General features: G+C 43.3%; 1 protein-coding gene across 6 annotated transcripts in view; it reads left to right on the forward strand.

Moving 5' to 3' along the window:
- The window catches only part of LOC126272806 (nucleosome-remodeling factor subunit NURF301), a 282822-nt gene that overhangs the window by 22200 nt on the left and 248606 nt on the right, over positions 1-12016 (forward strand). For all 6 annotated transcript variants that reach the window (XM_049976036.1, XM_049976004.1, XM_049976012.1 and 3 more), the window contains exon 2: positions 6386-6546. In XM_049976036.1, the coding sequence (XP_049831993.1) occupies positions 6493-6546 (54 nt within the window). In that variant the 5' untranslated portion in view covers positions 6386-6492. The remainder of the gene's footprint in view (positions 1-6385; positions 6547-12016) is intronic.

Genomic DNA, 12016 nt, shown 5'->3' on the forward strand with positions numbered 1-12016 from the left:
GACAGCCTTATTGGAGCCATGGCAGTGTTGATGTCTGTAGGACCTGGCATCTCCACAAAGATATGTCCATAGGGTCTGGAATCGAGCACTAATTATGAGAGCAGGGTAAAAAAAAATGTAACATCCCACACTGAAAGCATGTTTATTGAGCACGAATGAAAGTACAATGTAACGAAACTGCCTTATCTCAGCAGTGTGTGACCCTATTTTATACATGTATAGAATGTTCTGGCAAATTAAAGTGTTTGATAAGTAAGTATATGCCATAAATCAGGAATGTTAAAGCATAAATAATTTCAAAAGGTGAGACGCATACTGGTACCTACACCTTGCAGCCATAGCGTGTAACTTACACTAAACCACTATTACAAAATCCATACTCATATGTGAGTAATTCTACTGTGCTTTTATACTACAGTCAAAGTGATTATTTCTCTTTTGCGACAGCACTTTTTTTTGTCATATACAGGGTGGTCCATTGATCGTGACTGGGCCAAATATCACATAAACGAAAAAACTACAAAGAACGAAACGCGTTTAGCTTGAAGGGGGAAACCAGATGGCGCTATGGTTGGCCCGCTAGATGGCGCTGCCATAGGTCAAACGGATATCAACTGAATTTTTTAAAATAGGAACCCCCATTTGTTATTACATATTTGTGTAGTACGTAAAGAAATATGAATGTTTTAGTTGGACCACTTTTTTCGCTTTGTGATAGATGGCGCTGTAACAGTCACAAACGTGTTAGTATGTGGTATCATGTAACATTCCGCCAGTGTGGACGGTATTTGCTTCGTGATACCTGTGTTAAAATGGACCATTTACCAATTGCAGAAAAGGTCGATATTGTGTTGATGTATGGCTATTGTGATCAAAATGCCCAACGGGCTTGTGCTACGTATGCTGCTTGGTGTCCTGGAGGACATCATCCAAGTGTCCAGACCGTTTGCCGGATAGATACGTTATTCAAGGAAACAGAAAGTGTTCAGCCACGTGTGAAACGTCAGCCATGACCTGCAACAACTGATGATGCCCAAGTAGGTGTTTTAGCTGCTGTTGCGGCTAATCCGCACATCAGTAGCAGACAAATTGCGCGAGAAACGGGAATCTCAAAAATGTCGGTGTTGAGAATGCTACATCTACAGCGATTGCACCCGTACCATATTTCTATGCACCAGGAATTGCATGACGACGACTTAGAACGTCGTGTTCTGTTCTGCCACCGAGCACAAGAAAATTAAGGGACAATGACAGATTTTTTTTTGCACGTGTTCTATTTAGCGACGAAGCATCATTCACCAACAGCGGTAATTTAAACCAGCATAATATGCACTATTGGGCAACGGAAAATCAATGATGGCTGCAACAAGTGGAACATCAGCGACCTTGGTGGGTTAATGTATGGTGCAGCATTATGGGAGGAAGGCTAATTGGCCTCCATTTTATTGATGGCAGTCTAAATGGTACAATGTTTGCTGATTTACTACGTAATGTTCTACCGGTGTTACTACAAGATGTTTCACTGCGTGACAGAATGGCGATGTACTTCCAACATGATGGATGTCCGGCACATAGCTCGCATGAGGTTGAAGTGGTATTGAACAGCATATTTCATGACAGGTGGATTTGTCGTCGAAGCACCATTCCATGGCCCGCACGTTCACCGCATCTGACGTCTCCGGATTTCTTTCTGTGGGGAAAGTTGATTGATATTTGCTATCGTGATCCACCGACAATGCCTGATAACAAATGTCAGCGCATTGTCAGTGCATGTGCGAACATTACGGAAGGCAAACTATTTGCTGTTGAGAGGAATGTCGTTACATGTATTGACAAATGCATTGAGGTTGACAGATATCATTTTGAGCATTTATTGCATTAATGTGGTATTTATAGATAATCACACTGTAATAGCATGATTTTTCAGAAATGATAAGCTCACAAAGGTACATGTATCACATGGGAACAACGGAAATAAAATGTTCAAACGTACCTACGTTCTCTATTTTAATTTAAAAAACCTACCTGTTACCAACTGTTCGTCTAAAATTGTGAGCCATATGTTTGTGACTGTTACAGCACCATCTATCACAAAGCAAAAAAAAGTGGCCCAACTAAAACATTCATAAATCTTTACGTACTACATGAATATGTCATAAAAAATGGGGGTTCCTAATTCAAAAAATCGAAGTTTGTATCCGTTTGACCTATGGCAGTGCCACCTAGCAGGCCAACCATAGCGCCATCTGGTTTCCCCTTTCAAGCTAGTTTTTTAGTTTGACGCTTATTGCGTGAGATATTTGGCCTGGTCACAATTAATGGACCACCCTGTATATGACACACACACACACACACACACACACACACACACACATACGCACACACATTGATAAATCATTGGATAACCGATAATACTTTATTTTGTCAGGAATTCCTTCCGGAAAACTTATCTCTGATGGAGGATTCTAGGAACTGTATTAAGGGAACTGCATACAGTGCTATAGTGCTGACTTATTCTGGAATACTTCTGAATACTGGTTGTACTTGTTAGCAAATGTCAAGGGAATGTAGTGGCATGCTACTATACTTAAGATGCTAATACTGTTTGTAGAAGAATGGAAAAACTGCCAACAGCCAACTTGAGGATTCCAGAGAAATTCAGGAACACAAGGGCAATATTAACCGTACTACTTAGAAGATAAACAGAAGGAAGACAAACCTACATTTATAGAATTTATATATTTAGAGGAATCTTTTGATACTCATTGAAATTCTAAAGGTAGCATGGATAAAATACAGGGGATGAAAAGTGATCTACAACTTTTCTGAAATTAGAGTGCAGTTATAAGAGTCAAAGGGCAGTGGCAATACAGAAGAGAGTGAGATAGGGATGCAGCCTCTCCCTCTGTTATTCAGTCTGTACATTGCACAAGCAGTGAAGGAAATCGAGTAGAAATTTAGAAAGGAAATCAAAGTTCAAAAAGGTATAAAGGCTTTGAAGTCACCTCTCCCTGTCCCTGCTGGCCTTAATCTTTGCCATTCCCTGTTCTACACTAGCATATCCCCTTTCCTGCTTCCACTCCAACCCTAACACACTTTGACCTCACTAGCACACCCGTGAAGTCTTTCCTCTTCTCTACTGCTCTTCATTTTGCCCTCCTCCTTCCGAACATAACCTACGATGCTGCACCTAGAAGCCCACTCTCATTCCCCACTACCATGTTCCTGTATACTTCCAAGGGTAGCAGAAGTAGTATCTTCCCTCACCCCTATGTTGCCATCCCTCTCTTTTCCCAATCCCTGCCACTTCTGTATCCTTACTACCAACCCCAACAAAGATTGCTGCTCAACTCGGATGCAGTCATTTAGGTGTGTGTGTGTGTGTGTGTGTGTGTGTGTGTGAGAGAGAGAGAGAGAGAGAGAGAGAGAGAGAGAGAGAGAGAGAGAGAGAGAGAGAGAGAGAGAGGGGGGGGGGGGGGGTTGGGGGTTGTCGACATCTTGTGAAGGACTCGGTCTCAAAGCTGTATAATATTGAGTAATACATATATAGCAGTATTTTTCACTATGCCTGTCTGCCATTCAGCCTCTCCTCCATGTGGTGAGTTTCAGTCCATCTGTTTCATATTGTTGTTATACGGAGCTATAGATGTAGATGTTTCCCTACAGCTTTATGAAACAGTAATGTGGACGAGTGCGTAATTGTCTCAGCTCTGTGGATTTCAATTTCAACTTTCAAAGCTGAGCTGCTACCTTTCTTCAAATAGCTCTTTGGCTATAGGCAGAAACATATTTAAGAATGATTGAAACAGCAAGTTGGCAGAAACATATTTAAGAATGATTGAAACAGCAAGTTCATTATTATTTGTCACAATTCATTTTATATTTGGTTATGTGTCATCAGATGTATCCATATGCATTAATGTGACATGCATGAGTTGTGTCTATGATGATGGAGACTGAAATGTCTTAAACACATAGTGGAAACAAAATAAAATAGTTGTGACTGTAACAGTAAACTTGCTGTTTCAATCAGTACCAATAACAATTATGGTAAGGCATAAACCTATTGCTTCTCACCCTGTAGCGGAGATGTTGTCACAGATAAGCACAACAAAAATACTGTCGGAAAGTAAGCTTTCAGCCAGCAAGGACTTTGTCGAAAATACACACACACACACACACACACACACACACACACACACACACACACACACATAATCACAATCTCTGGTAGCAGAAGCCAGTTTCAGGCTTCAGCTGCCAGAGTCTGTGGTCGTGTGTTTGTGTGTGTGTGTGTGTGTGTGTGTGTGTGTGTGTGTGTGTGTGTGTGTGTGTGTGTGTGGGTGTGTTTTCGATGAAGTCATTGTCGGCCAAACTTACAGTCTTTTTTGTTGTGCCTGCCTGTGACTAAGCATCTCCAGTATATGGTGAGTAGCAACTATCTTTTTCATAATATTGTTACATTCCATCCCAGACTTTCCATTTTTTGGTAACCTAAGTAATCACAATTTATTGTAGTGTAAGCTAAGATGATGATATACACTCCTGGAAATTGAAATAAGAACACCGTGAATTCATTGTCCCAGGAAGCGGAAACTTTATTGACACATTCCTAGGGTCAGATACATCACATGATCACACTGACAGAACCACAGGCACATAGACACAGGCAACAGAGCATGCACAATGTCGGCACTAGTACAGTGTATATCCACCTTTCGCAGCAATTCAGGCTGCTATTCTCCCATGGAGACGATCGTAGAGATGCTGGATGTAGTCCTGTGGAACGGCTTGCCATGCCATTTCCACCTGGCGCCTCAGTTGGACCAGCGTTCGTGCTGGACGTGCAGACCGCGTGAGACGACGCTTCATCCAGTCCCAAACATGCTCAATGGGGAACAGATCCGGAGATCTTGCTGGCCATGGTAGTTGACTTACACCCTCTAGAGCACGTTGGGTGGCACGGGATACATGCGGTCGTGCATTGTCCTGTTGGAACAGCAAGTTCCCTTGCCGGTCTAGGAATGCTAGAACAATGGGTTCGATGACGGTTTCGATGTACCATGCACTATTCAGTGTCCCCTCGACGATCACCAGAGGTGTACGGCCAGTGTAGGAGATCGCTCCCCACACCATGATGCCGGGTGTTGGCCCTGTGTGCCTCGGTCGTATGCAGTCCTGATTGTGGCGCTCACCTGCACGGCGCCAAACACGCATACGACCATCATTGGCACCAAGGCAGAAGCGACTCTCATCGCTGAAGACGACACGTCTCCATTCCTCCCTCCATTCACGCCTGTCGCGACACCACTGGAGGCGGGCTGCACGATGTTGGGGCGTGAGCGGAAGACAGCCTAACGGTGTGCGGGACCGTAGCCCAGCTTCGTGGAGACGGTTGCGAATGGTCCTCGCCGATACCCCAGGAGAAACAGTGTCCCTAATTTGCTGGGAAGTGGCGGTGCGGTCCCCTACGGCACTGCGTAGGATCCTACGGTCTTGGCGTGCATCCGTGCGTCGCTGCGGTCCGGTCCCAGGTCGACGGGCACGTGCACCTTCCGCCGACCACTGGCGACAACATCGATGTACTGTGGAGACCTCACGTCCCACGTGTTGAGCAATTCGGCGGTACGTCCACCCGGCCTCCCGCATGCCCACTATACGCCCTCGCTCAAAGTCCGTCAACTGCATATACGGTTCACGTCCACACTGTCGCGGCATGCTACCTGTGTTAAAGACTGCGATGGAGCTCCGTATGCCACGGCAAACTGGCTGACCCTGACGGCAGCGGTGCACAAATGCTGCGCAGCTAGCGCCATTCGGCGGCCAACACCGCAGTTCCTGGTGTGTCCGCTGTGCCGTGCGTGTGATCATTGCTTGTACAGCCCTCTCGCAGTGTCCGGAGCAAGTATGGTGGGTCTGACACACCGGTGTCAATGTGTTCTTTTTTTCATTTCCAGGAGTGTATTTCACAGATCACCACATAGTGTGTGGTACTAAACAGCACATGTTACGCATAAGTGGTTCATTATGTGGGGTCTGAGTCATGAAGGAAGTCTTGGATTGAATTGAATTAAGATAATATAATGTGGTTTGGAGTGCCTTTTAATTATATCTCTTTAACCAGGTTAATGCACTTCTTTAGCCAGTGTGTAGTTGCAGTGGTTCTTCTATAACATGTACCATTTGAAGCCTTTTTCATATCATTTTAACTGTGGAAAGAAGAAATCGTGCTTATTTAGGAACCTTATGTTTTTGCAAAATCATATAATCTCTTGAATAAAGTCTGAATGAAAAAAGATTGTTTGTGTTGGGAAGTAATGGAGTGAAAAAAGTTGTATGTGTATCTGAAGATGCCTCTTTGTTAGTGTATTTTCTTAAATTCCAGGCAATATCCATTACGATGATCACTGCAGAATTTGTCACCGGCTGGGGGATTTGCTTTGTTGTGAAACATGTCCAGCTGTATATCATCTGGACTGCATTGATCCACCAATGGAAGATATTCCAGAGGAAGACTGGCAGTGTGGCGTATGCAGGGCACACAAGGTATAAGCTGCATCATATTAAACTTGTAAGGACACAGTGAAATGTCTCTTGTAAGTGAACATCTAACAGTTCATTCAGATTTTAACAGAGTCATTTGTAGCAGTAATCCATTTTAATGACACGTCACTTCATCACTTGCCAATATATTAAGTTACTTATGTAATTAATGTTTCCATAGTGGTATTTTCCCAGGCTTAAATGTAATGATGTCAAGCTGCTTCACGAAAAGGAGATAAAACATCACCAAAGAATTACCACCCCATATTGTTATTGACATTATTTCAAATTTTTTGAAGAGATTGCACATAATAACTTAATACAGAAAAACTTATTCAGTAGCAAATATTTTAGATTTCAAAAAGGACTATCAACTGGACAGACCACACTGTCCAGCTGAAAATTTGTGGCACTGATTATATTCCTGATGTATAAGCGATATCAGCACTGTAATTACGGTGGCAGCTTGAACTAACAATTGTAAAAACCAGTTGTGCATTCAACCAATCAGTTGTGAGCAGCCAGTGTTAAGTAGCAAATGTGAGGCCTTAGTATGTCAGTGTTGTCGGGTCACAATCGCAATGGAGCAACATCTCTAAACTAATTGATCAAGTCATACCCCAGAATGTTTGAAAGAGAGGAAAATGTGTGCAAAGTTTGTTCTGTATACCTTGACTCCCAAACAAAAATGACAACATATGTATGCCTGCTGTGACAAATGTGTACAATTCTTTTTTGGTAAAAATATCATAGGTGACAAGACTTGGTATTATCAATAAGAACCTTCTACAAAATGACACAGCCCAGAATTTCACTTGAATGGTTAACACTTTGATGACATAACTGATATTTAAGCCAGTGTGAAGTGCCAGTTGAACCTCATCCCAAAGAATGAGTTTTCTGACAGTTTCACATGGTTGTAAGAATGCTCTGCGTGTTGTATTCAAGTGGGGACAGATCATGTAGAAGAATACCTGAAGCATTAAAACCATTATCTCAACTTTTCTCTATTTTTTATTAATCCAGTCTCAAACTTTGATGGCTGATGAAGTATATGTATCTTGGTGGATGATATAAATAAAATAGAAAGAAACTTCCACATGGGAAAAATATATTAAAAACAAAGATTCCAAGACTTACCAAGCGGGAAAGCACCGGCAGACAGGCACAATGAACAAAACACAAACACACACACAGAATTACTAGCTTTCGCAACCGATGGTTGCTTCTTCAGGAAGGAGAGGGAAAGACGAAAGGATGTTAAAACCCACATCCTTTCGTCTTTCCCTCTCCTTCCTGAAGAAGCAACCATCGGTTGCGAAAGCTAGTAATTCTGTGTGTGTGTGTTTGTGTGTTTTGTTCATTGTGCCTGTCTGCCGGCGCTTTCCCGCTTGGTAAGTCTTGGAATCTTGGTGGATGATATATTAGAATCAAAAATGAATACCAGTGGCAACTTTTTGTGACTTGGTATAAGCTTTCAGTTGTTGAATCAGGAGATCCCCATGCCCAAATGAAAATACCATGGATTTGTAGACATGGCAGCTTAATGCATTTTATCTCATCTGCATGACAGAAAGCAGAGTGTTCAGTTCCATCTACAAATGAATAAGCATTCAGAATTTGATGCTATTGAACATTTTGCACCAGAGGTTCTATTTTGGTTTCTCTGTTGTTGTTTTTATTTTGCATAAATGATCTTCCTTTGCACTGTTAGAAGATACTAATCTTGTTTTTTGCCAAATAATTTAAGAATAGGAAAATAAGTAGTTCATGTCGCATAACTGAAAGGGCACAGATAATGAAATATTTGAAAATGTAAAGGTAGGGGTTTAGGATAAATGACTTATCATTACATTTGACAAGGCTCAGTTCATACAATTCAGTACTTTTCATAGAACTCTACAAGATATGAAAATAGTATCTTCGAACTATGAAATACAATAAGTAGAAAATGATAAGGTCCTGGAGCCACCGATAGATAACATCTGAAATTTCATGCCTTTCAATCTGATAACATTCATGCTCAATGAATGGCACATACATTCAGTTATGTGTTTTTCCACCAATGCCCACTTCATATTTTTCCACCATCCACCCTACTTCCAAATTTTTGACTCCACAGTTGACATTCCTTTATGTCTGTCGTCTGTTGATATTCCTGATAGCACTGTGTGATTGCCATCTTGAGATGTTGGGTACTGTGCCAGATATCACCATCATTCATGCATGATATTTCGTCACCATGACTCATTGTCATCAGCAGGTGCTGTCCGAGACTGCTTATTGAGCGGAATGAGTCCGGTATTTATAACTGCTTCCTTCTACTTCCACAGTCTGTTCCAGGCATTCCATTTACAGTCCCCACCTGCTGGCAGCATCCTTAGGCATCAACTCTTTGGATGGTGTGCCTATCCACAAGCTGGTGTTCAGTTTTAGATCCTGTGCGGTTCTAGGTGTTCCCTCTGTTGTCCACTCCCAATAGAAGTGTCCTGTGTGAAGTTCCACCTTTGATCCAGTGTGCCTGGTGCTCTATCTGGGGTTCGTTCCTCATGTCCACACCCTCAGAACAATAGGGGGTTGTGAAGAAGAACTGAGGATGTGAACGTGGATAATGAGCCCCAGACAGAGCACCAGGAATGCCAGACCAAAGATTGAGCTTCACAGGTTGCCTCTGGTAGGAGTGGACCTCGAGGGGAACACCTAGAACCACACTTGACTGAAAACGGAAAACTAGAAGCAGGCGAGTGGACTAGACCATAGATGAAACACAAGCCCTCAGCCTGGTACCTAAGAGTGTTTCTAGCAGGAGTGGACCACAGATGAGACACCTGGAACAACAACGGACTGAAAATGGAATACCAGTGTGTGGCCAGGGGCACCAGACCAAAGGGGGAATGATTAGTGATGCTGTTAGTGGGCATGGTCAGCAAATGGAATGCTTTGAACAGACCATGGAGGGGAAGGCAGAAGGTATGTATACCGGACACGTTCCACTACTTGAGCAGTCTCAGATAACTCCCAATGAAGATAAAGAGTCACGTTGAAATATCGTCTGTGAATGACGCTGATATCTGGTGGAATACCAGATGCTTCAAGATGCCAACAGATAATTGTGAAAGCCTGAAGAATTACAATGGATAATTGTTTAGAATAATGTATATTAATTCTCTCTCTCTCTCTCTCTCTCTCTCTCTCTCTCTCTCTCTCTCTCTCTCTCTCTCTCTCTCTCGCATACACACACACACCTGCACAACTACATTGTGCCGGCTGAATACATAACTCTGGGATTGGGGTTCGGTAGGTGTTCTGGGGTGAGGGGTTGTCGGGTAGGGATGGGTAAAGAGAAAAAGAGATTGGAAACAGGAAGAGGGTTTGATGAATGGTAACTGGCAGCTGAGAGGGAGGCAGCAGGTGTGCGAGATACTAATGTGGAAAACAGACCAAAGAATGTAACATCTTATGACTATCTCAGTGAGTCGCAGATGGAAGCAGTCAACTCATACGGATACATGGGTGTAACACTTTGTAGGGGTATGAAGCGATGAAATGGAATGATGGAATGGAATGATCAGATAGGCTCAGTTATGAGTGAAGCAGATAGCAGACTTCAGTTTATTGGTAGAATACAGAGGAAATGTAATCAGTCTACAAAGTACTCTGTGTACAAGTCACTCTTGCAGCCCACCCTAGAATATTGCTTAAGTGTGTGGGACCCTTACCAGATAGGATTAGCACTGGATAGTAAAAACATACAGAGAAGGGCAGCATAATCAATTGCAGATTTGTTTGCTCCATGGGAGTGTGTGACTGAGATGCCGAAGAAACTGAACCAGCAGACTCTTGAAGAATATAGTACAACCTTCAATGTATCGCTGCTTCAATGGGGATCGTAAGGATAAGACATTTAAACAGTCATTCTTCTCACATTCCTTGTGTGAATGAAACAGGAAATCATTTGCAGAGTATTGATGTAGATGTAGATGTAGATAGGGCAGCAGGTGTGAAGTAGGCATGTGACACATGGCAACCCAAGCTGGTGAGTTTGTGCGGTGCACAATGACAATGTGAAAGTGTGGATTGAGAGTGAATGTCAGAACAGAGGAAGGGGAGAATGTTGGGAAGTTGGTGTGAGTGCAGTCTGTTAGTGGAGTCGGGGATTATGGGGTGAAGAATATACTGCAAGGATAGCTCCCATCTGCATAGTTCAGAATAGCTGGTGCTGGGAGGAATGTCTCAGATGGCAGAGGTTGTAACACAACCCTTGAACTCTAGCATGTAGTACTCAGCAGTGTATTACTCCACTTGGTGGTCAACTCTGTTCTTTGGCATAGTTTGTCAGTGGTCACTCATTCTCATGGTCAGCTGGCTGTTGGTCATATCCCAATAAAATGTTGTGCAGAAATTGCAGCAGAACTTGCGTATGACATGGCTGTTTTCACAGTTGGTCCTGCCTCTGATAAGTTAGGATAAGCTTATGACAGATGTAGTCGGTGTGTGAATCAGGCAGGCCTTGCACCTTGTTCACCCACAGGCATATGAGCTCTGCAGCAAGAGTTTTCGAGTAGGAGTGGCATGGGGATGGATCAGGATGTTGGTTGGTTTGGGAGGGCAGCAGAATACCATTTTAGGAGGGGACCTGATGATAGATAATTGAAACTCTAGCGATGGACATAATTTCATTGCCCCAGTCTGGGGGATGAGATTAGACAATGAGTGGGTCCTGTTGCCCATGGTCTTGCTGCCATCAAACACTGTGTCTCCCTACATCCTTCCAATTCCAGACCCCTGCACCATTCCTTATACCTGTACTAATTAAATCCTCAAACACTACTGCATCCCTTTTGCGGAGAAGATATACAAACAGATCTGCTGCACTGACATGGACACCCACACGGCACCTCCCTCTGCCAACTTATTTGTGGATCGTCTAGAGGAAACCCTCTTAGCCATCAAAAAACCCAAACCTCTTGTCTGGTTCAGGTTCATTGATGACATCCTCATGATCTGCACCCAGAGCCAAGACACCTCTTCATCATTCCTGCACAACTTCACCACCTTCTGTCTCATCTGCTCCACCTGTTTTTCTTATCCCCACATGCCACTTCTTGGATGTTAGCCCAACATACTACTTCCTGGACGTTGACCACCACCTCTCTGATGGCTCCATCCATACTTCTATCCACATCAAGCCTACTAACTAACAACAGTACCAGCATTTTGACAGCTGGTCACCCTTTTCACACCAAAAACTTGCTCCCAGTTAGCCTGATCACCCATAGATAGCATTTCTGCAGTGATTGGAATTCTCTCGCCCAGTATGCTGAATGTCTTTCAAAGGCTTTCACAGACAGGAATCGGCCCCAAACCCAGTCCACAGATTTCCCACACCATATCCTCACACCACCCTCCAAGAACCGACTGCAAATCACCCAGTATCACCCCGAACTGGAGCATCTAAACCACATCTTTCTTC

Source organism: Schistocerca gregaria, chromosome 1 (genome assembly GCF_023897955.1).
Source record: "Schistocerca gregaria isolate iqSchGreg1 chromosome 1, iqSchGreg1.2, whole genome shotgun sequence".
NCBI classification, from domain to species: domain Eukaryota; kingdom Metazoa; phylum Arthropoda; class Insecta; order Orthoptera; family Acrididae; genus Schistocerca; species Schistocerca gregaria.